This window comes from Schistocerca serialis, chromosome 8 (assembly GCF_023864345.2).
Source record: "Schistocerca serialis cubense isolate TAMUIC-IGC-003099 chromosome 8, iqSchSeri2.2, whole genome shotgun sequence".
Lineage (NCBI taxonomy): Eukaryota > Metazoa > Arthropoda > Insecta > Orthoptera > Acrididae > Schistocerca > Schistocerca serialis.
Window position 1 is genome coordinate 303,558,709 of NC_064645.1, and position 27,000 is coordinate 303,585,708.

At 39.8% G+C, this 27,000-nt stretch overlaps 1 protein-coding gene across 1 annotated transcript in view; it reads right to left on the reverse strand.

The window, feature by feature from the left end:
• The window catches only part of LOC126416092 (xanthine dehydrogenase), a 251,217-nt gene that overhangs the window by 10,275 nt on the left and 213,942 nt on the right, over positions 1–27,000 (reverse strand). Inside the window, exons 18-22 of the mRNA XM_050083585.1 lie at positions 26,458–26,591; positions 19,048–19,222; positions 17,691–17,882; positions 17,385–17,530; positions 8,272–8,449 (exon numbers count right to left, since the gene is read on the reverse strand). Coding sequence (XP_049939542.1) covers positions 8,272–8,449; positions 17,385–17,530; positions 17,691–17,882; positions 19,048–19,222; positions 26,458–26,591 — 825 coding nt within the window. The remainder of the gene's footprint in view (positions 1–8,271; positions 8,450–17,384; positions 17,531–17,690; positions 17,883–19,047; positions 19,223–26,457; positions 26,592–27,000) is intronic.

Below are 27,000 nucleotides of genomic sequence, written 5' to 3' on the forward strand. Positions count from 1 at the left end.
CAGGTTTGTGTATTGCCTGGTGACTACAACCCTCATGACATTAAAACCTCAGCCATATAATCTAACGTCATTTACATCTCCCCTTCCCTCACCATCTCCCTATCCCCACACACTCTTTATTTTGTTTCAGCATTATTTATGTGTAAATTGTTCTTTCACTTTTCCATTCTTCAGTATTCATTTTCAGCTCTACTGTCATTAGACAATAAATCACAGACTACTGGTGTATTGCAATGAAACAGATGTGAACAAAAAGTATAATACATTTCTGAATGAATTTATGTCTATCTTTGATGCCACATTTCCCAAAAAAATAATTAGAAACAGTCATGTAAGCACTGTCAATAAGTCATGGATCTCTGCAGGAATAAAAACATCCTGCAGAACAAAGAGGATGCTATATGATTCCCTCAGAACTTGTAATGATCCAAAGAAATGTCAGCACTACAAATTTTAATGTAGCATCCTAAAGAAGGTAATAAATAAGTCAAAAAATATGTGCGTTAAGACTGAAATTGATAGGTCTGACCACAAAATAAAAACAATTTAGAATGTAATAAAGCAGGAAACTGGCAAAAAAAGGGGGAACAGGACACCCTTTGAAATCAAACAAGGTACCAGTATTGTAAAGAAACCTGAAATGGTTGCATAAATCTTCAACAGGCACTTTTTGGCAGCAGCAGAGAAGATAGGCTGTAAAGGTTCTGTGGACGAATCATTGGCTCTTCTACAGAAAGCTATCAGTAATAGACCCCCACAATTATCCTTACCTCATGTTACAGTAAAAAAGATTGAAAGAATTATTACCTCACTAAAAATAAAAAGTCTATTGGTGTGGACAATATTTCCTGTAAAATAGTGGAATATTGCTATAAATATATAAGTCCAGTCTTATGCAACAATTCAATACATCCCTGCAAGAAGGAATAGTCCGCAACTGGCTAAAACTAGCTGTAGTGATACCACTCTTTAAACAAGGTGAGCTATGGTCGCAGGTTCCAATGCTGCCTCGGGCATGGATGTGTGTGACATCCTTAGGCTAGTTAGGTTTAAGTAGTTCTAAGTTCTATGGGACTGATGACCTCAGAAGTTAAGTCCCATAGTGCTCAGAGCCATTTGCGAAAAGGTGAGAAAAACGATGTTACTATTGCCCAATCTCCCTCTTAACCATCTTTTCAAAACTTCTTGAAAGACGCATGCACAGGCTGATTGTCAATCATCTTAGCTTCCACAATATCCTAAACAAGATTCAGTTTGGATTTCATGCTAGTCTTTCTACAGAACAGACAGTATTCTGTTTCACCAACCAGGTTCTGGAAGCCATGAACAAAAAAATGTCTCCAGTAGGTGTTTTTTGTGACCTCTCAAAAGCCTTTGACTGTGTAAACTGTTGTGTCGGTAGCTGGGCCGACACCGTGAGTTGAGATGGCTGAAAATGAACTCTAGACTAACGCTGTAGCCGATAGGGCATGCAAGGTGGACGCCGACGGGCGTGAAGTCTGGAACATGAGAACTTATAAATGAATAAGAAGAAAAGTATGTAGATGCTTATTACTTATCTTTTTATTAGTCCTTGGAATACATCTCTCTTGAATACTCGTAAGCTATAGGCACTGATACCAATGGCGCCTTGCTAGTTCGTTGCCATTAACTTAGCTGATGGCTATTCTGTCTCTCGGCTAATGAGAGAGAAAGGCTTCGTACATCTGGTCGGTAGCTAGGTTCTCGTACAACTGGGCGGTAGCTAGGTTCTCGAACAACTGGGGCGAGTGCTCTCTCGTATCACGAGACCTGCCTTGGTGGTGGTGCTAGGTCTGCGATCACAGTGGCGACACGCGGGTCCGACATGTACTACATGGACTGCGGCCGATTTAAGCTACCACCTAGCAAGTGTGGTGTCTGGTGGTGACACCACATAAACCATCTAATCCTTTTGATAAAGGCAGAATATTATGGTTTCTATACCTAAAGGACTGAAAGCAGACTGTAATGCTGAATGGCTCATCCACAGAACCTGCCGCATCTGAGTGGGGCTCAGTAAGTTGTGGTGTGCCACAAGGCTCTGTTTTGGGTCCACTGCTGTTTCTCATCTTCATTAATGATCTCTCACTTTGTTCTGAGACAAACAGTAAATTTACTCTTTTTGCAGATGACACTACAATTCTGGACAACAATCTTGAACAGACTATGAATAAAGTTTTCAATGATATTGTAAATTGGTTTTCTTCAACTGGTCTCTCACTCAATACAGATAAAACCCTTTATATGAGATTCCATACTCCACAAAGGAATCTGGAAGAAATTAATATTAAGTGCAGAATCAAGAAATACAAAAATCTGAGGTTACAAATTTACTGAGTGCTTATATAGACACCAAATGTAACTGGTCAACCCACACTGTGGGTTATTGCTTCAGTGGCTGAAGTAGACACCATTAAGGCTTCGTACTTCGGCTATTTTCATTCATTAATGTCATTTGCTATTATATTCTGGGGGAACTAATCTCTCACAAAGAAAATAATTTTCACTGCACAAAAAAAAAAAAAAAAAAAAAAAAAAAAAAAAAAGCAAAAAAAAAAAAAAAAACAACGATTAGAATAATGAGTGGTGTCCATCACAGGTACTTTTGCAGGCACTTGTTTCAAAAGATGGGTTTCCTTACCACTTCCTCACAATATATCTTTTCCTTGTTGACCTTTGTCTGTAAAAACCCTTCTATCTACAAACATAACAGCCAATTTCATGACTATAACACAAGAACCAGTAACAGTCTGCACATTGAACTGAAAAGTCCCACTATGGTTCAAAAAGGAACTTATTACTCCAGCATTAAGCTGTTTAATGCTTCACAAAAGATAGCCAGCAATCAGACAAACTCTCAAGGAGTGCCTGATAGAGAAATCTTTTTATACAGTTGATGAACATGTGAAAGAAAATTTATATAATCACTAAATTTGTAAGTGTTGTAAACTTAGTATAATTAATTTTATTTTGAGCACTATCATAGGCATATGACAATTATTTATTGGTATTCCTGTATTTCCTTTGGAATATTTAATTTATCTTGACTCTTGTATATATTACACATCCTAAACATGTGAAACAAAAATGTTCTGTTAACTGAATGTGCTGTTGTTTAGCTGATATCTTATTTACATTGAATCTTTTATTTATGTAATATATATTTCAACTGTGTACAATCTGACACATTCCATATCATAAACATATTACTCATCCTTGACATGTAAAACACAATTTTCTGTTAATTGATTGTGCTGTTGTTTAGTTGATTTTTATTGACATTGTGTTTTTTAATGTATTTATACAAGTTATATTTGAACTATGTAGAATCTGACACATTCCATATCCTTGCAATTCACTTGCTACCAGGATCTATGGAACATGAAATGAAATAAATAAATAAGTAAAAATAAATTGCATGATTGATCCAAGCCATCTGACATAAAGCACAGTATCCTTCAAAGTAAATTAGAATATTACAGTGTAATAGAAAATACTGGATGATAGTTTAAATCATATCTCTCCAACAGGAAACAAGGCATTCATTAGGAAATAGTCCTCTGAACTTTGAAGGGACACATGATTTGCACCTCCAGCTTTGTAAGAGGTGTCTCACCACCATACCACCATATGTATAAAATGTGATGACACGTACATATAAGAGGTTGACAGTGATAAATTCTTGGTATTACAACTTGATAATAAATTCAGTAAGGAGCTGCACATCACAGAATTGATGAAATGCCTAAAGAAATCTTTACTTCCAATGCAGATATTGTCAGACATATACGATACAAAAAAAGCTAGCATACTTCACTTACTGTCATGTGATAATGTCATCTGAGACCTTTTCTGGCGCAGTTCATAAAGCCACACTAAAGGTTTTCAATTTCAAAAATGTGTGTTAAGAATTATTTATAGTGTGAGCTCAAGAATGTCTTGCAGAGGCCTGTTCAAGAATCAGGTGATACTAATTACTGCTTCTCAGTATATTTATTCCCCAAATTTGTTGCAAATACCTCTTTTTCCAAACCAACAGCTCAGTTTGTGGAATCAATACTAGAAATAAGAATACTCTTCACAACGATTGAATTCTACATCTACATCTACATACATACTTTGCAATTCACCATACGGTGCGTGGCGGAGGATACCTCGTACCACAACTAGCATCTTCTCTCCCTGTTCCACTCCCAAACAGAACGAGGGAAAAATGACTGCCTATATGCCTCTGTACGAGCCCTAATCTCTCTTATCTTATCTTTGTGGCCTTTCCGCAAAATGTAAGTTGGCGGCAGTAAAATTGAACTGCAGTCAGCCTCACTCAAATGCTGGTTCTCTAAATTTACTTAGTAGCGATTCATGAAAAGAATGCCTCCTTTCCTCTAGAGACTCCCACCCGAGTTCCTGAAGCATTTCCGTAACACTCGCGTGATGAACAAACCTATCAGTAACAAATCTAGCAGCCTGCCTCTGAACTGCTTCCTCCCTTAATCTGACCTGATAGGGATCCCAAACGCTCGAGCAGTACTCAAGAATAGGTCGTATTAGTGTTTTATAAGCGGTCCCCTTTACAGATGAACCACACCTTCCCAAAATTCTACCAATCAACCGAAGATGACTATCCGCCTTCCCCACAACTACCATTACATGCTTGTCCCACTTCATATCACTCTGAAATGTTATGCCCAAATATTTAATCAATGTGACTGTGTCAAGTGCTACACTACTAATGGAGTATTCCAACATTACAGGATTCTTTTTCCTATTCATCTGCATTAATTTACATTTATCTATATTTAGAGTTAGCTGCCATTCTTTACACCAATGAGAAATCATGTCCAAGTCATCTTGTATCCTCCTACAGTCACTCAACGACGACACCTTCCGTACACCACAGCATCATCAGCAAACAGCCACATATTGCTATCCACCCTATCCAAAAGATCATTTATGTAGATAGAAAACAACAGTGGACCTACCACACTTCCCTGGGGCACTCCAGATGATACCCTCATCTCCGAAGAACAGTCTCCATCGAGGACAACGTACTGGGTACTATTACTTAAGAAGTCTTCGAGCCACTCACATACTTGGGAACCAATCCCATATGCTCGTACCTCAGTTAGGAGTCTGCAGTGGGGCACCGAGTCAAACGCTTTCTGGAAGTCAAGGAAAACGGCATCCGTCTGAAACCCTTCATCTGTGGTTTGCAAGATATCATGTGAAAAAAGGGCGAGTTGCGTTTCGCAGGAGCGATGCTTTCTAAAGCCATGCTGATGCATGGACAGCAACTTCTCTGTCTCAAGGAAATTCATTATATTTGAACTGAGAATATGTTCAAGAATCCTGCAACAAACCAATGTTAAGGATATTGGTCTGTAATTTTGAGGATCTGTCCTTCTACCCTTCTTATATACAGGGGTCACCCGCGCTTTTTTCCAGTCACTCAGGACTTTCTGTTGGGCAAGAGATTCGCGATAAATGCAAGCTAAGTAAGGAGCCAATGCAGTAGAGTACTCTCTGTAAAATCAAATTGGAATCCCATCAGGACCTTGTGATTTATTTATTTTCAACCCATTCAGCTGCTTCACAACATCAGGGATGTCTATCACTATGTCCTCCATACGGGAATCTGTACGGTACTCAAACAGCGGTATGTTTGTACGATCCTCCTGCGCGAAAGATTTCTCAAGTGCTAAATTTAAAATTTCAGCTTTCGTTTTGCTGTCTTGCATTGCCAGGACAGATTGATCAGTGAGTGACTGGATGGAAGCCTTCGACCCACTTACCGATTTTACGTAAGACCAGAATTTCCTTGGGTTTTCAGCAAGATCTTTTGCTAAGGTATGATGGTGGTAGTGGTTGAATGCTTCGCGCATCACTCTTTTTACAGCAGCACGAATCTCTACTAACTATTGCCTGTCCTCATTCTCCCGATCTTTCTTGTACCGCGAGTGCAGCTGCCTTTGCTTCCTCAGCATTCTCCGAATTGCGCTGTTCAACCACGATGGGTCTTTTCCGTCCGTAACCCACTTTTTCAGCACATACTTGTCCAATGCGTGATTTACAATGTGTATAAAATTTGCCCATAATTCTTCCACGTCCATCGTACCGGAAGTAAATGAAGTCAATTCATTTACTTAGTGGGATGCTAACAACTGCTTATCTGCTCTTTCTAGTAAGAATACTCTCCTAGCCTTCTTGACTGACTTTTTAACTTTCATAACCATAGTCATAATGACAACATCATGATCACTAATCCCTGTCTCAACACTGACACCATCGATGGGGTCTGGTCTGTTCGTGGCTACCAGATCTAAAATATTTCCATTACACGTTGGCTGTCGATTTAGCTGCTCAAGACAGTTTTTGGATAACGTGTTCAAAAGTAATCCACACAACAGCTTGTCTGTACCACCTGTAATGAATCCATAGACTAGGTAGGTTGAAGTCGCCTCCGACTAATGTAGCATGATCTGGGTACTTTTGCGATACAGAATGTAGACTCCCTTTGAATGATTCTAAAACTGTCACGGTGGAACCTGGTGGCTGGTAATAACACCCCACAATTAACTTTATTTCCCCTAGCCCTGTTAAACGTGTCCAGATAACTTCACAATCACACTCTACTTCGACCTCAGTAGACACAACATTTTTGTCAACTGCAATGCAGACACCACCTGCTACAGTGTCTAATCTGTCTTTCCGATAAACGTTCCAACCCTCACTAAATATTTCAGAACTTCCTATCTCAGGGTTCAGCCAGGTCTCAGTCCCGAGAATAATTTGCGCGTCACACGCTTCCTGGAGGGCAGTAAATTCAGGAACTTTATTCCGAACACTCTGAAAATTTACTGCTAATACCTTGATAGCTGAAGTGTCTTTACACTGAGTGCATCCTGATTTCCCTGCCAGCATGTCGACTGGTGAGTGTTCATCAGGACACCTCACACTACTGCCTAGCCTAAAAAAACCCCTGTGCATGCCACAAGTACTCTGTTTCCCGAGTAGCCGCTTCCTTTGTGTAGTGCACCCCTGACCTATCTAGGGGCATACTACAATTCCCCACTCAATAGCACAAGTCTAGAAATCTGCAGCCAAGACCATCACAGAGTCGACGAAGCCTCTGTTTGAGACCCTCCACTTGGCTCCAAACCAAAGGACCCTGATCCACTCTGGGAATGATGCTGCAAATAGAGAGCTCTGCTTGCACCCCGCGTGCGAGGCCAGCAGTCTTCACCAAATCCGCCAGCTGCCTGTACGAACTGAGGATCGCCTCAGACCCCAAGCGACAGGCATCATTGGTGCCGACGTGAGCAACTACTTGCAGACGACTGCACCCTGTACTCTCGATAGCCGCAGGCCAGGCTGCCTCCACATCTTGGATGAGGCCCCCCGGCAGACAAACAGAGTGGACGTTGGATTTCTTTCCAGCCCTGCATGCTATTTCCCTAAGGGGCTCCATCACCCGCCTAACGTTGGAGTTCCCAATAACCAGCAAACCTTTGCCCCCATGTGCCTGCTCGGGGTACACTAGAAGGTGCCTCGGTGGCTGAGTCAGCAGACGCAGCAAGCGATACCTGGGGTGTCTCAAGCGACGCGCCAGACCCTCCGCCATCACTGCACCTCAAGGCAGCAGCCTGAAGGCAGCTGACCGTGGCCAAAAGCACACTCTGCTGCTCGCGAACCCCGGCCAGTTCCTCCTGCGCCCACACACAGCATGCACACACCCTATCCATCCTACTGCTAATATCTAACGACTCCGGGAATTTATACTCTACGGTTATCAATAAGCAATATTACTCCTTTCAAATACAAGAATATGTAAGGATTTTATGTAATTAAATATGCAAGCACACAACTCGGAAAGAAATTAAGAATCAAACTACAAAACAAATATGAAAGCTAAATATGCGACTTGCTACTGCTCTGCTGCTGCACTGATACTTCACCAGTGGCTGCTCAAGCCTCACTGAGCTGTGTCAGAAGTGCACTGGCTGTCCAAAACAAACAACTGACTAACGACTCCGCAAATTTATACTCTACAGCTATCAATAAGCAATATTACTCCTCTCAAATACGAGAATACGCAAGGATTTTATGTGATTAAATATGTAAGCACACAAACAATCGGAAAGAAATTAAGAATCAAACTACAAATTCATTTACTTTGGCCCAGTTAGGTGTCTGCTGGAATGTACATCTTCAATAACTTGCCAGCTGTGTGTCTCTTCATGCATCACTGACCTGAATCATCTTGGTATGCAGTCCTTGCCCCATCTCTGTTCCTCCATGTGTAAGTAATACAGAGCCATCTGTGTACACAATTACAAAGGCACCAGCTTGATTGAGAACTCGGATAGTGAACGATATTCCAAACATTGTAGGAACCGCAGCAAGGCCTCTCTTTTTCCATCTGTTCTGCCTGAAATATAAAAGAAAATTTTTAGAGCAAATGTAACAGAAGAAAGGAAATGAGTGTACGGCATTTTATGCTGGGAGTCCCCCATTCGGGGAAGTTCGGCTCCTGAGGGCAAATACTTATTGCATTTGACGTCACATTGGGCGACTTGTGCATCAGAGATGGGGATGAAATTATGATGAGGACAACACAACACCCACTCCCTGAGTGGAGAAAATCTGCCCCAGCCAGGAATCGAACCCGGGTCCCTTGGCATGGCATTCCGTCATGCTGACCACTCAGCTAACAGGGGTGGACGTAACAGAAAATAGTTTCATATGATATATGCAGTATCTCTGATGAATTTTGTAAAGACTTTTTGAAAGTTTAAATTAATGAAATATATAAAATTAATTTTTCTCCTAAACATCTTATTCATACAGTAACAAAGTTTACAACAGCGTAGTTTGCAGTGAGAGTCTCTCTAATTAAATGAAGCCAACAACTGATATCAGACACTGACATACTTATTTTTAACTTGCAATGTAATTTTGATGAGTCCTTTACTAGCATAATATTTCACAGTTGTAAATTGTTCTGCTGTACTACACTCAATAAAAATGTATGCCCCTGACTGTGTTCCGTATCCAAGAGACTCCTCTTGGTGAGTGAGGCTTTTAGAATTTCTTTCATACACTGTAATATACTGTTTTGCATAACAGTGTATATCCACACACAGGTAGCTTCATAAACTAGGTTAGGAGGTATAGATTTGAATTTACTTTTTGTAATTACACATACCTGATGCAATTAAAAATGCTAGCTGCATTACAATATTACCTAACATCATTATAGAATGCAATGAATCGTTGAAACAAAATCTGCAGCTAGATAATGAAAAAGACTATAAAAACCCTTCCTCGAAGTGCACACATTGCACCTACGCAGTCCATCCACCAAACTTGTCTTACAAACCAGCTTTTAAGAATATGCATAGAAACCAAGAAGATTGCACTCAGTGCTAGTGACCCTTTGCATTTACTCATGAGCTACACTGAAAAAAAATTGTAACACAAGCAGTTTTATTAAAACACAATACTATGTTAAAACACTATGCAGTAGCATTGTACAATGCATTTGAATCATTAAAACAACAGATGTGCAGCTCATGAATTAAACAGAACTAAGATTTCTTAATTAGTCAAATTGTGTCCACACAATCTATCCACCATTGGGGAGCATGTAAGCCAGTTCAATTATGTGCAACACAATGTAAAAACAATTGGACTTAATCAGCATATTAAGTGACCCATGTGTTGTCGAAGTTAGTACATATGTACATCTTACTAGGTTTTTACTGTTGTCTTCGCATGATGCTGCACTCAATTGCACAATGTACAGACTATATACATATTGAAATTTCACTGATGGTTGGTTAGTCACAGTTTGCAACTTATATCAGACAATTTCATAGCCTCAATTTCAATTACTCATTTGTATCTGCGGCTCATACGGTTAGATGATACATAGGACATTAATACTGACTATATCAAGTGACATTTATTTTTGTATTGCGTTGTATATTATTGTAGGCTCTCCAGGATCTTTTCATACATATTTTCTCAAACCTCTCCTCTTACTTTTGACCATTCTATGTAGTAATTTATTACTTCCTCTGCTATCATCCTCCACCATTCTGTCCATTCTTCGCTCCAGTTTCTTCTCTCCTCAACCACTGTCTTATTTGCCTCTTTCCTCTTCTTTTTATATTCTGCTCTTGCTAATCCGGTCCTTCCTTGGAATCACAGTCTGTGAAGGCCCTGTTCTTCCCTCCTATTGCGTCACTGACTCTTTCATTTCACTATGGTGTCTTCTTCCACCATTTTCTGCCACTTGTCCTTCTGCATACAGCTACTGCAGCTTCTACTACAGCACTTTTAAATTGTCTGCATTCCTCTTCTCCTGTTTTTGGTTCATCCTTTGGTAACCGTTCCCTTAGCCTCATCTTCTTCCTTGATTTCCATTTCCTTCAGTTTTTGTATTCTAATTATCCTTTCCTATTTCTATGTCTTCTTCCATTCCTTCATGATTCTCATACTCATCACCAGTGGCTGGTGGCCAATATCAAATACCTCAGGTGGTAGTACTTTTATATCCATTACAGCCCTCTTTCTTTTCCAATCATAGAGCATGCAATCCACCAAAGATTGCTGTACTACTACACTGCTTTGTGGCTCTCTTGCTTCCAAAAGCAGGAGTCACCTATCACTAAACCATTTCTCTTGCAGAATTCTAGCAATCTTTTTCCTCCTGCATTTCTACTTCCCCATCCTTCTGTTCCCAGTAGATTTCCATACCCTTGTCTTTCACTCCCCAACTGTGCATTCAAGTCTCGCATGACTATTATCCTTTGTCCATTCAACTGCTTTTGTAGTTCCTCTTGAGTTATACAGCCCACCTAAGTGGCATACACCTGGACAACCCCCATACTTCTTCCCTTCATCATTATCCTGTCACTTATCCTCTGTACCTGCTATTTTAAACCATCTCTAACAACAACTCCCATTTCCTTTTGTCTCCCTTCTACATTTTCACTCCAGTACAATGTCTAACATTTCCTCAGTTTTCTACTGCCTTCTATTTTCCATCTTGGCTCTCCAATGCCTAAGACATCCTTTCCATCATATTCACTATCCTTTCCATCATATTCACTACCTCATTTATCATGTTTGCTAATTATGATTTCTGATTCTGTATTTTATGTAATTTAGAGACATTGTACATCTCTGTATGTTGGTCTGCAGTTGGTCATAGCTGACCAAATTTAATTACCTGATTAATAAACATTTTTGTGATACATTGATGGATTTATAACAAAACAATTGCATCCAGGATCACTGTGAAATCTTGTTATGTATTTATCACAACTTGTGGAGCAAGAAAAACATTTCTGAAAAAGAGAGATTTGTTTTCGCTTAATGTAAATATAAGTGATCAAAAGTCTCCTCTGAAAGTATTTGTCTGGATTGTACCATCATATGGAAATGCAATGTGGGCAGTAAACACTACAGAGAAGGGGAGAATAGAAACTTTTAAAATGTGGGGTCACAACAGAATTCTGATATTGCATAACTAATGAAGGAGCACTGCATTTTATTAGGGAGAAAAAAGCTTTATAGCATAAATAGTTAATTTTGTAATCATGAGAGATGAAGAGCAGTAAAAACTGTAGAGGAAGACCAAGGCCAGACCACAGCAAGCAGCGTCAAGTAGACATAGTCTGTAACAGTTATGTAGAGATAAAAAGGCTTTACAGGATAGACTAGCATAGAGAGATGCATCAGATCAGTCTTCAGAGTAAGGATCACAGCAACAGCATTGTATTTAATTGGTGCCTTCAGTCAAGATGTATTTTGATACTGTATTAAACAGGTAATTAAGTTTGGTCAGCTATGATCAACTTCAGGCCTAAAAAATAACATACAAAGGTAGCTTCATCTACAATGTCTCTTAATTATGCAGAATCAGAAATCATAATGAAGCTGACTAAACATATTGAAATTTAAAGATATGAACATTTACTTTTCTCAGGGTAAATGTAAGCTTTCAGCCCACTACTGAAGTTTCTGGAAGAAAAGTCTTTTATAAATTGCAAAGGTAGCTAATGGAATATCTGGAATGGAAGTTGGATCAGTGGTATTGTGTTTCTTCACTGATGAGTGCAGGATTTATCTGATGACAAATGATAACTGCAGGAGGGTGTGAGGCATGCAACCATCCAAGTTCATCAGGGAGAGGCGTATGCCATGTTTAGAGGCTGGTATCATGTACAGATGCACGTGCTTCTCATCACTATTGAGAGTAATTTGTGGGCTGTCCAGTATCAGAACAGGATTTTCCAACCTAATTTTATTACCTTCAGCCAGCATTTCAGTGATGGATTCATCTTTCAGAATGATAAATGTGAACTTAACTTATAAATGTTCAACAATGAGCCATATTTACAAATTAATTTGTGATGTGAGTAAAACATTCTCATTTTCAAAACGTGTCAGTTTGAATAAAAGAGTTGAGCTTCTGATGGCTATCTCTACCATTTTTGTCAGGAGTAAAAGCGTCTGACTGCCAGAGCTGTCACAGTTTTCTGCTTATACAGGGTGGAGAAAAAATTGTGTCATGAAATATTAAGTCTGGATAGTTGATGCCAGTAGGAACCAAGATTACTAATGTTGTGTAGGTTGACAACACACCATTTTTAAACTATGGAAACTTGGTGCCACACACTCCATTTGTTCGTAGGATTGCCCTGTTGCCATTTGTTGTTTGACGGGCAGTGCTATGGCTGTCAGTTCACACATACAAAAGTCCCTTGCCCCGTCACTGCCCCAACGTTATATACATATGTATCGAATGGGTCTTGCTATTTGTTTACACCTACCACCAGAGGCATTCACACGTAAGCTTTGCTTTGGAGCACACACACATCACCTGCGATTTAGTCCCACAGTAAGCATGGTGGCACAGTATTCGTTTGAAAAACAATGAAATACAGTTTTTGTTTATGGACTAGCTGACGCTAACACGCATGAAGCTCAACAGTTATATGAGGAATGGTACCCAGCAAGACCCCACCCACAGCTGCAAACATTTACAGCAATTCACCGGCAACTTGGCACAATAGGCTTGTTAGTGGAATATCATGGTGATGCTGGAAGACCTCAAACACGATGGGATGCTGCATTTGAAGGGACTGTTCTCAAGTGCCTTGAGGAAGCACCCGCAACAAGTACTTGAGCAGTTGCACACACCATGGGAGCCACTCATCAGTTAGTCTGGGAGGTTTTGAGGGATGATGGCCGGCATCCATTTAGTTTCCACCCTGTCCAAGAACTAAATCCTGTGGCAGACTATGAACACAGGCTAGGGTTTTGCAGTGCTTTCTGTGATGTGTTGCACAATATCCCCACTTCCCTGCCATTGTGTTGTTTACTGATGAGGGCACCTCCCATTGGGATGGCCTTTACAACATTCGAAATGTTCATTACTGGGAAAGGGGAATCCTCACATCACATACATCCGTGGACACCAGGAACAATTTTCACTCAATATCTGGGTAGGCATTGTGGGTGACCATCTGATTGGGCCAGACCGTCTACCTCCTCAGCTTAGCAGGACAAATTACCTTCACTTTCTGCAAGAAATTCTACCCGGCCTGCTGGAAGATGTTCCCCTGGATATACAGCTATACATGTGGTTGCAGCATGATGGGGTGCCCACACATAACAGTCATGCTGTGCATGGATATTTAAATGAACTCTTCAATGGCTGGGCAATTGGCAGAGGTGCTCATAGGACATGCCCCTCGCAGTCACCAGACCTTATGCCACTGGCACTATTGTGAGGATTCTTCAAGGTTCTATTCACCCACCCAGATGTCAACCACCCAGAAATGAAGAGAAATTGATGGACCACATTCAACATGCTGCCAATCACATCAGGGAAATGCCAGGAATCTTTGAAAGAGTTTCGGAAAACACTGTTTGACATTGCCAAACTTGTGTCGCATCAGAGGGTTGCCAGTTCGACCACCTGCTTTTAGTAAACAATGTCCTAGCTACAAAAAAGGCCCTTTTCAGTGTCAACACAATTTGTAAAAGACTGTCTGTATGTGAACTAACAGCTATTGATGAGTTTGTTCCCGGTAAGTCTTATCATGAAACTACAATGGATGTGTCGGGACCCCAGCAGATTTGCCCCCATCAAGCGTGCAGGCCACCTTGGATAAATCAAGATTGCCAGCAGGCAAAGCATTTGCAGTCATGCATTGTCCAGAGAATCTGGCAACAGGGCAATCCCACAGCCAACTGGAGCATGTGATGCCAAGTTTCCATAGTTTAAAAATTATGCATTGTTGACCTACACAACATTAGTAATTTCAGTTCTTATCGGCATCAGCTATCCAGGGTTAAAATTTCATGACACAATTTTTCTCCATCCTGTATATGATTGCAGTCTGTGGCACCAATCAGAGAAGGCCAAAATGATGCAGCTGAGTTGGGCAGCCCATTGCAGCTCCCACATGCTATGGGCCTGAGTGAAGTCAGGTGGCATAAGGGCTTGTGCCACAAGAAAACTGCTGCTCCTGTCTCCCTACAAGTGTCAAGCATCCATATTTGTTTTGCAGTTTGTGATGCAAATGAAAGAGGACTTGTTCAACCTAATTGTGATATATTGTGCAAAATAATCCATGGAACATGAAGCTAACCAATTAACCAAATGGAAAGATTACAGTACCTACTGATAAGAACCAAACTGAGCATGCTTGGGCCACTCAGAATGTTACCCCACTGCAGATTTTCATTTCACATGTGTACTCTTTCTAAAAGATTGCTTTTATTTTGGTTATTGTTTTGTTTTTATTTCAATATTGTGTTTTCCCCATAAGACTTATTCATTCATTCACTCACTGTTCCCCTTCAATCTGAGCATATGGGTCCATAGATCTGTAGGTGGTGCAAAACATTTTTTGAACAACTTACTTTCTTCACTGTAAGTTAACATGTGGATGCATCAACACAATCACAGTTGTAAATGACAGAAAAGTAATGGAACCCAACAAGTTTTGCAAAGCTATTTAGATGAAACCAGAGAATTTGCTTGCATGGAATATTGTTTGTTTAGTTTTGTTTGGACCATTGTATGATACAGATGATGGGTACATAAAATACATTTAAATTATGTAAACAATTTAACAATATTTATGCAAACAGAATTATCAAATCACAACTATTTTTTGCATCACCCTATATCTAAACGCACCCACATCCATTTTAATCCCAGATTTGTTCATATAATGACATTATGAAAAGGATAATTGCTACTCACCGTTCTGAGTTGCAGATAGGCACAAGAAAAAGACTGTCACAAAATAAGCTTTTGGCCAAAAAAAGGCCTTTGTCAAAAATAGGCAACAGATGTATACAGGGCTATTACAAATGATTGAAGCGATTTCATAAATTCCCTGTAGCTCCATTCATTGACATATGGTCACGACACACTACAGATATGTAGAAAAACTCATAAAGTTTTGTTCGGCTGAAGTCGCACTTCAGGTTTCTGCCGCCAGAGCGCTCAAGAGCGCAGTGAGACAAAATGGCGACAGGAGCCAAGAAAGCGTATGTCGTGCTTGAAATGCACTCACATCAGTCAGTCATAACAGTGCAATGACACTTCAGGACGAAGTTCAACAAAGATCCACCAACTGTTAACTCCATTCAGCGATGGTATGCACAGTTTAAAGCTTCTGGATGCCTCTGTAAGGGGAAATCAACGGGTCGGCCTGCAGTGAGCGAAGAAATGGTTGAACGCGTGCGGGCAAGTTTCGCGTGTAGCCCGCGGAAGTCGACGAATAAAGCAAGCAGGGAGCTAAACTTACCACAGCCGACAGTTTGGAAAATCTTACGGAAAAGGCTAAAGCAGAAGTCTTACCGCTTACAATTGCTACAAGCCCTGACACCCGATGTCAAAGTCAAATGCTTTGAATTTTCGGCGCGGTTGCAACATCTCATGGAAGAGGATGCGTTCAGTGCGAAACTTGTTTTCAGTGATGAAGCAACATTTTTTCTTAATGGTGAAGTGAACAGACACAATGTGCGAAGCTGGGCGGTAGAGAATCCTCACGCATTCGTGCAGCAAATTCGCAATTCACCAAAAGTTAACGTGTTTTGTGCAATCTCACGGTTTAAAGTTTACGGCCCCTTTTTCTTCTGCAAAAAAAACATTACAGGACACGTGTATCTGGACATGCTGGAAAATTAGCTCATGCCACAACTTGAGACTGACAGCGCCGACTTCATCTTTCAACAGGATGGTGCTCCACCACACTTCCATCATGATGTTCGGCATTTCTTAAACAGGACATTGGAAAACCGATGGATCGGTCGTGGTGGAGATCATGATCAGCAATTCATGTCATGGCCTCCACGCTCTCCGGACTTAACCCCATGCGATTTCTTTCTGTGGGGTTATGTGAAAGATTTAGTGTTTAAACCTCCTCTACCAAGAAACGTGCCAGAACTGCGAGCTCGCATCAACGATGCTTTCGAACTCATTGATGGGGACATGCTGCGCCGAGTGTGGGAGGAACTTGATTATCGGCTTGATGTCTGCCGAATCACTAAAGGGGCACATATCGAACATTTGTGAATGCCTAAAAAAACTTTTTGAGTTTTTGTATGTGTGTGCAAAGCATTGTGAAAATATCTCAAATAATAAAGTTATTGTAGAGCTGTGAAATCGCTTCAATCATTTGTAATAACCCTGTACATACACACACACACACACATGAGACCGCAGCCACTGGCAGCTAAGGTGTATGTAACAATGTATGTCTATTTCTGACAAAGGCCTTTAGCTGCCAGAGACTGCAGTCGTGTGTGTGTGTGTGTGTGTGTGTGTGTGTTTGTGTGTGTGTGTGTGTGTGTGTGTGTGCATCTGTTGCCTATTTTTGACAAAGGCCTTGTTGGCCAAAAGCTTATTTTGTGACAGTTATTTTTTTTATATCTGTGACTCAGCATCTCCACTACATGGTGAGTAGCAACTACCATTTTCATAATATTGTTACATTCCATCCTGGATTTTCCATTGTTAGGTTTGGTCATATGTGATTTGTTTCTTTACCTAAAGTGAGAGAAACTACCTGTTTGTATGGTACTGTGCCCCAGAAAATATCCTGTGAACCAGTCATGATGCCTTGTCAGAGAGATCCATAGAAGCTTCACCAAGAATTTGGGGTAAGATGTGAAGGCAACTTTTTAAAAAGGAGTCTTTAACATTTTTTCTAAGCTTTCAGAGGGACTCTCATATCACTCACAGAGATTCACATAAAGCTGGACAAGTAAGCTATATTTCTCATTTTAAACTTATTATAACTATTTCAATAAACTAATGTTAAATATACCTATTAAACATCTCCACCTGTCTCTTCCTATTTGCATAATCAGCTCTCTGTATACACTCATCCCAACATCTCCTTATGGTGCAGTTCTCAATTTTCATAGAGAAGTGTGTTCGTTCTCCTTCATTATACAAATTCATGGCACATACCTGAAATTTTAAAATTGCTCATTTATTTTCTTAATTTACACCTCAAAATAAATTGCCACATTAAATTTTTTCACACTCAAGAAGATTCAAATAAATGTCATCAAAGTGAAAGATGACACAACATTAACATTTTAATTTTAATTCTGGTCTTCATTTTTACCTCAAGAGGATCCTTCTTCAGAAAGTGTGCCACATGTCTAATCATAGTTTCTCCAAAAAACATTGCTTGTGGTCCTCCAAAGCCACGGAATGCTGTATTGGATGGAAGATTTGTCCTACAAACTGTGCCAGAGACACGGAGATTTGGTATCTTATAGGAATTTTCTATATGTAGCATAGCTCTTTCCATTACCTGTAACAGGGCACATTAATGCTTCATATTTTTTTCCCAATGCTGGACATCTGACATATACAAAGAAAAAAACCAGAACATAGACAAAATGTTTTTTGTGTCAAACGTGTTTAATTTCCTCATGACTAGTATGACACAAGTATATACACGAAGTGAGATGTCAAAATCCTTGCTGATGTTTTCCTCCTGCCACTTTTACACTAAATTTACTTCAAGTTCCCACAGATACCACCCATGAGGCAACTCACAGGTATATATAAATTTTAGAGTTCCTTTGCAATATTATGGTTTTGCTCTCATTAAAAATGCACTAGGGATCATTTTAATTCATCTTGTCTGCCAGTCTTCTACTTCATCATAATTCACAGGTCCAGAGTTCTGAAAGTAGGCCCACTTGCTATTGTTGACTTTTTCCTAGTAACTGATAAACGACAAATTTTAACTCATTGGTTAAAGAGGTAGTTTTGTTCCATATGGAGGGATTACCACTTGTTTTCCATATACACTGATAAAAATTAATGCATTTTAGGCAAAATATTGCACAATAATGGTTAAAATACATACATACTTTAAGAGTATGATTATTTGATTTCAGTAAGTGTAGATGGCAACTTAGATAAAGTATTTCTAACAAATAGATAAAACTGTCTGCAAAATTACAGCAAATAAATCAGGACATTCCTGTTGAAACATAGGCAGTGGTGATGATATAGTGATACAATTAGAGCAAAAAAGTCTTCTTAAAGAAGAAACATGAAAAAAGTAATAATTGAAAAAAGGGACAAAGTTGCAAAAATAACAATAAGTTACTCCAGTAACAGATATACAAGGAATGACCAGATAAGATTTAAGTGTTAATGAAAATAATAGTTTAAAAGTTAAGCAAAATGGGACACTGCAGAAAAAAAAGGAGTGAGAAGGGGGGGGGGGGAGGGGGGGGAGGGGGGGGGAGGTAGTGAATATCAAAAATAAAAATTCATAGAGAACATGATAGTAATGTATTAGTATGAGTACAAGGAATATATTATATGTGACCATAAAAGCAGTTTATGATACTTAGGAACAGCACGTTCAAGTATTTAATTTGCAGATGAAGCTCTTATCATTGTTACTTGTGATTAAAGTATGTTAAGTATTTACATGCTATTGACTTGCTATTACTTACAGGTCCTGATAAATCTATTGTGCAGCCTGCATTGCTGAATAGCTGTACATCAAGAGCTGTTATTTTTCCTTCCTTTGTAAAACCAGCTTTGTATTTTGCATAGAAAGGATGTCTCTGCCCTGAAGTAATCATGTCTTCATCTCGATCCAGCATGCATCTCACTGGTCTGTTTAATCTGTACATATAACAATACTGTATTTTAGTTCATTTGTCATTAATCTACCACTTATTTTAATTTATTCTTTTGTCACTATAATATTTCAAGAATAATGTTAGTAACATTTCTTCATCAGAAGAGGAGGTGGAGTGGGGTGGGGGGTGGGAGTGAGTTGGACTAGGAATAGCATGATAGTTGTGAGACACAATGTCTGTAAAATTTAAACAAGAACACAATCATGGTGAGCAGTTGTGTGTTTAATCCATTCCACAACCCATATTTTAGAAGTATCAATAAGTCGATACATTATTATTTCACAAAAATAACATTGTCGTCCCTCCCGGGATTCCCATTTGAGATTCACAAAGCATCCCTATAATACCTGCATGTTGATCAAACTTGCCAGTAACAAACCTAGCTGCATGCCTCTGAATTGCCATAATATCTTCCTTTAATTCAATCCAGTGGGTATCACAAACACTCAAACAGTACTCAATAATGAGTCGCACTAGAGTTCTATATGCAATCTCCACTATAAATGAGGTACACTTTCTGAAAATTCTCCCATTAAAGCAAAGTCAACCACTGGCCTTCCCTATAGTCGTCCTTACGAGATTGTTTCAACTTCATATTACTTTGCAATGTTATGACCAGATATTTAATCACCTCGAGTGAACTCAAGCAGCACACCACTAATCCTGGATTTGAACATTACATGATTGTTTCTCCTACACATCTGCATTAACTTATATTTTTCTGCATTTAGAGCAAACAGCCATTCATCACACAAACTAGAAATTCTTTCTAAGTCATCTTGCATCTTCCTACAGTCACTACTTTCTGTTGTACTACAGCATCATCAGCAAAGAGTTGCAGACTACTACTCACCATATCTGTCAGACTGTTTAGAGTGGTCCTATTACACTTCCCAGGAGCACTCCTGATGATACCATTGTGTCCAATAAACACTTGCCATTGAGAACAACATACTGTGTTCTAGTACTTAAATGGTCTTCCCACCACTCACATGTAGAGAAAGCAACTAGAACACTGTGAAAACTATCCACTACAAAATGTTCTGTAAGATACTAAAGAAGGTAATACAAAAATCAAAAGCATTGTATTATGATCAAGAAATTGATAACTCTCATAACACCATTAAGACTATCTGGAACATTGTTAGAAGGGAGACAGGCAAAACCATAAGAACTTCTGAAGAACAGAAACTTAAATACAAAGGTAATCCCATACACGATCCTGATAACATAGCCAATATTTTCAAAAACCACTTCTTGTCAGTTTCAGAACAAATACACTCCTGGAAATTGAAATAAGAACACCGTGAATTCATTGTCCCAGGAAGGGGAAACTTTATTGACACATTCCTGGGGTCAGATACATCACATGATCACACTGACAGAACCACAGGCACATAGACACAGGCAACAGAGCATGCACAATATCCGCACTAGTACAGTGTATATCCATCTTTCGCAGCAATGCAGGCTGCTATTCTCCCATGGAGACGATCGTAGAGATGCTGGATGTAGTCCTGTGGAACGGCTTGCCATGCCATTTCCACCTGGCGCCTCAGTTGGACCAGCGTTCGTGCTGGACGTGCAGACCGCGTGAGACGACGCTTCATCCAGTCCCAAACATGCTCAATGGGGGACAGATCCGGAGATCTTGCTGGCCAGGGTAGTTGACTTACACCTTGTAGAACACGTTGGGTGGCACGGGATACATGCGGACGTGCATTGTCCTGTTGGAACAGCAAGTTCCCTTGCCGGTCTAGGAATGGTAGAACGATGGGTTCAATGACGGTTTGGATGTACCGTGCACTATTCAGTGTCCCCTCGACGATCACCAGTGGTGTACGGCCAGTGTAGGAGATCGCTCCCCACACCATGATGCTGGGTGTTGGCCCTGTGTGCCTCGGTCGTATGCAGTCCTGATTGTGGCGCTCACCTGCACGGCGCCAAACACGCATACGACCATCATTGGCACCAAGGCAGAAGCAAATCTCATCGCTGAAGACGACACGTCTCCATGCGTCCCTCCATTCACGCCTGTCGCGACACCACTGGAGGCGGGCTGCACAATGTTGGGGCATGAGCGGAAGACGGCCTAACGGTGTGCGGGACCGTAGCCCAGCTTCATGGAGACGGTTGCGAATGGTCCTCGCCGATACCCCAGGAGCAACAGTGTCCCTAATTTGCTGGGAAGTGGCGGTGCGGTCCCCTACGGCACTGCGTAGGATCTTACGGTCTTGGCGTGCATCCGTGCGTCGCTGCGGTCCGGTCCCAGGTCGACGGGCACGTGCACCTTCCGCCGACCACTGGCGACAACATCGATGTACTGTGGAGACCTCACGCCCCACGTGTTGAGCAATTCGGCGGTACGTCCACCCGGCCTCCCACATGCCCACTATACGCCCTCGCTCAAAGTCCGTCAACTGCACATACGGTTCACGTCCACGCTGTCGCGGCATGCTACCAGTGTTAAAGACTGCGATGGAGCTCCGTATGCCATGGCAAACTGGCTGACACTGACGGCGGCGGTGCACAAATACTGCGCAACTAGCGCCATTCGACGGCCAACACCACGGTTCCTGGTGTGTCCGCTGTGCCGTGCGTGTGATCATTGCTTGTACAGCCCTCTCGCAGTGTCCGGAGCAAGTATGGTGGGTCTGACACACCGGTGTCAATGTGTTCTTTTTTCCATTTCCAGGAGTGTAGAATGCAAGGGTTCTGTTAATGAAGTTTTGAGTCACATGCAAAAGACTATACCCAAATATACAGGTAAAATTCACATTAGACCTGTCACAGCATCTGAAATTAAAAGAATACTCATCTCCCTCAAGAATTCTTATTCCACTGGGGTAAATAATATCTCTAATAATTTACTAAAATAGTGCTGTGCTGACATTAGTGATGTACTTAGCCAAATTTTAGAATGCATCCTTACAACAAAGAACTGTGCCTGACAGACTCAAGTATGCAGTTGTAAAACCCCATTTCAAGAAAGGTGACAAAACCAAAGTCACAAATTACAGACCAGTTTCCCTTCTAATGGCCTTTTCTAAGATACTGGAAAATCTTATTTATTTGAGAATTTTGGAACATCTAAATAAATATAACATTGTCGGCAAAAATCAATTTGTATTCCGGATGGAGCGGTCAACTGAACAAGCAATTTATGCTTTCACAAATAAATTTCTGGAATCAATTAATGACAAAATGATAACAATTGAATTATTTTGTGACTAGTCAAAAGTGTTTGACACTGTGAACCACCAAATAGTATTACAGAAAGCAGACTTATTAGGAATAAGTGGCTTAGCAAATAAGTGGTTAGAATCATACCTTAAAGATAGGAAGCAGAAAGTAGTAGTAGATAGTACCAATGAGCTCCATAGTGGCCTGGTTTCATCTGAATGGAGAACCATTAAATGTGGAATGCCCCAAGGATCCATTCTTGGTCTTCTACTATACCCCATATTTATAAATGACCTGCCTCAATGTACAATATTTCAGTGCTTTTTTAACATTTTTGCAGATGACACCAACATTGTGATTGAAGGCCACACATGTGAAGATCTTCAAGGATGTGTTAAGAATATTCTTACTGATTTAGTGAAGTAGTTTAGCTTCAATGGATTCTCACTGAACTTTAATAAGACTAATTACATTCAGTTCACTGCAACTGCTAAAACAGAGGAGGAATTAACTGTGAAATGTGGAACAGATTCAATAGAAAGAGTTGAATCAACGAAGTTTTCAGCATTTTAATTGACTCCAGGGTGAACTGGTCTCAACATATAATAAATCCTCAGAAGAGACTCAGCTCATCGATTTTTACCCTGTGCGTTCTCTCTGAGAGTGGACAATGAAAGTAGCATACTATGGATATTTTCATTCTCTTATAACATATGGTATTATATTTTGGTGAAACCAAACACTAGAAAAGAAAATTCCCTTGGCCCAGAAATGTGTTATAAGAATAATGAGCGGCATAGACTCCAAATGTAGTTGTACAAACCTCTTCCGGAAACTAAAAATTCTTACTGTCACGCCCCAGTACATATTTTCTCTTAAGGGGTTCATCAGCAAAAATACTGACTTTCATAAAAGACCATGGATATGATACCAGGAGAAAGCATGATTTCCACAATGAATGTAAAAACCTGACCATGATGCAAGAGGGTGTGCAGTTCTCTGGTGCAAAAGTTTTTAATGTTCTCCCTCCAGATATTAAAAACAAATTTGATAATTATTCCTCCTTTATGGAGCATCTGAAGCAATTTCTACTGGAAAGGTCAATTTACAGTTTAGAAGAGTATTTTAGCAACATTGATAAAACCACCTAGGTCTGTGAACCAGATATTTTGTGTGTGATACACCATAGTTTAAGTTTGAGCAATGATGTAGGTACCACACCCATGTAACATTCATAGTCATTTTCACTGGTTTTTAATCTGTTTTCACTTTCTATGTATAATGTTCGGTGTAATCTGTCACTCTTACCACACGTGTGTATAGCAAATATGTAGTATTACTTTTGTCTGATTGACTGCTTTACTACTACCTTCGTATTGATTGTTTACTGACACACACTATATCCTTGTGAGTTTATCACAGTTGGATCACTGGAGTAAGAAATAAATAAATAAAATAAATAAATAAATATGTCAAATGCTTGGAATGCAAGAACATGGAATCTGCATACTGGTTCACAGGATATCATCTGAGGAAAGGCAAAATGAGTTTGGCATGAGTGATGCTTTCTAAACCAACTCTGATTTGTGAACAGAAGCTTTTCAATCTCAAGAAAATTTATTATATTCTAACATAGAATATGTTTGAGAATTCTGCAGCAAACTGATGTTAAATATATGATCATCTGCAGTATCAGCACATTTTATCAAGACTAACTCAGTATCAAGACTAACTAAATATTTTACAGTATATGATATGCCATCTCTCAGGTTATTTAGGCACTAGGCTTTCCCTACACCACCATGTCAAAAGTGTATCAAGAGTACATCAATTCAGGGAAATGTGTTAGTGGCAGGAGTAGCTGGCAACTGTTGTAGTTTGTAACAGCAGACAAAAGGACACTAGTGTGTCACTCTGCAGTTGAATGCTGGAAAACAGTAACCACAAGTGTGCATCTATACCATCCAAAACCATATCCTCCCTATCAGGTACAAAAGTCATTGCCGAACACATGTACTTCCAATCAAACCATGTACAAAACACAGAGATTAGAATGACCCCAGAAACATCCACATTGGATGCTTGAAGTGTGGAAGAAGTTTGCGTGGACTGATGACTCACACAACACATTGCTGCATGCCAGTATCAGGAAATGAATATCTTCAAATATGCTTGAGACAATGAACCATCTTGCCAACACGGCAGTTAAGCAAATGGAGCATGTATTCTTACCTAGGTGATGTTTAAATGGGACAAAATGTTTATTAATGTCTGCCATGAATGAAGAATAAAAGAACCTACAGTTTGATCATGCGCATCATTATGTTTGCCCCTAACTTCAACACAAAAATGTATTCTCCACTGCTCCCAAATTGCGACAAAATGATTTGGGGAATACTTCACAAATATGAGGAGTGACATTGCAAATCATCTCACCTCAGTTGAATTGAGCATATCGGGGCTACCATCAAGCATGATGCTTGCACCACAGACCCAGTTCCAACAAATCTTGGGTCATTTGGCCAAAAGCTTACTTTCTTAGCCATCTTGCTGTTGCACCTGTCTGCGACTCTATATCTGCACTATATGGTGAGTAGCAATCTATTATTTTCATAAAATTGTCATAAGAATGTATTTGGTTTACTAGGTGATGGTGTAGAATTCTAAAAGTAAAGAAACCTGGCAACAGTTGAACTATGCTAGCTACCACCTTCACAATGGAGGGTAAGAAGAATCCAATACCAGATTTATTGCACCGCACATTTGGAATATCTAAATGATACGCACTGACACCATTTCATGTCTTTGCAACTTCACTGATTTTATTCCCATTGACCCATTTGTTTCATTTCAGTACATTTAATTCATTTTGTAAGCAATGATTTTCCACCTACTCCTTCTCCCAGTGGTGTTATTTACACGTAACCTGTGAAAGAACCTTTGGTAGTAGTGTTTGGACTTGCAAGCTGGTATCATCAACAGCAATAAAAATTTGAGCCAGACCTAGAGACATGTTCATATTGTTGATGTGGCAGTTCACTATAAGCAGGAAATCTGGGTCTGAGTCCTATCTGGCACAAACATTCATTTGTCACTACATTTTCATTACAGCTTTCTACTTCTCCCATTCAAGTGTAAGCTGGGCACTGCATTCAGATGAGGTTTCAATTCAGTCAGCAGAAGCCCGCTCCACTCAGTGTTCATATGGCTCAAGCAGTGTTAACACAGGACTAGTTGTAGTGCTGTAAGAACTTCACAAAATTTACATTTGTATGTGGTTGCTACATCTATTTCTTCCAGGTCACCCCTAATGCGATAATTACTGTCCTTAGCCAGGCTGTTTCCTGCTCCACCTACTATAATAATCTTATCCTCTATGCCAAATCTTTGAACAAATTCCCTATGTTGTCTGTCACCTAGCTAGGGCTAGCACTTGGCTTCACAATAATGCACTCAGCAGAAGAGTTAGTCTATTGATAAACTCATTTACATGTTCACGCATCAAATTTTACAAGCATTAAATAATAAAATAGTGCTGGTTGGTATTTTTGCCAACCTATCTAAGGAATTTGGCTGGCAATCAAAGTGTTCTTCTACATAAATTGAAGTTTTATGGGATTTGTGGTCTGGCAAGCCAATTGTTAATGTCCTATCTAACCAAAAGAATGCAGACATACAGAAACAAAAGGAATGACAAACAATGTTCTTAAAGGTCCCACTGACTGGTTTCCTGCAAATGGTCCCATTATCAATTTTAAAGATTTTTAAGGATATTACAAACACTAACTTATGAAACAGTACAAATTTTCACCAAAATCATTCCCTATCAAAGATTAAAATGAATTTCATTATATTTAGAGGACCTAAATCACAGTATTTATATTGAAGTTGCTTGATAACGCATTAATGAAAAAATACCACCAAGAATTAGCTTTTGAATTTAAAAAAAAAATCAGAGACAAAACACCTTAAAATCCAGCACATAGCTAATGTCTCAGTTATAATAGCAAAGAAGTAGAACCCTTTAATACTTACTTGTAAGCTGCAAATGCAACTGGGAGAGCTACAAGTGATGACCGGGATTCTTTTCCTCCAAAGCCTCCACCAATCCTTTTGACACGGCACACTACACGGTTAAATGGTATGCCAAGCATCTCAGCAACCAGTTTCTAAAATTATGTAAGAGAATATTTGCCGTTAACAATAAGGATTAAAAAGTACAAACAAAAAATTGCTTATCTTTAGCTTTAAGCACTTTAATACCACTTCCTTTATCAGAAGCTGGAGATAGATATAAAGTAGTAAGATGCAAAAGAAAGATATCAAGTGCTCAAAACAGGAAATGGTGACTTCAGTACTCCAGGTCATGCAAGAGAAAATTGTTACACACGTCTTTTATTTGTTTTTGGTACTACATGTCCTCTCTTTTCTGAAAGTTTGTCTAGGTCATTTTTCCAGTAGCTCTCTTGCAGTGCTACAATAGTTTGCCAAAGGTTGGCACCAATGTGCAATAGAATCACTGAAGCAGACAGATTGAACAGTAATGTGATGCGAAAAGGCTTGTCTATGGTGAGGAGA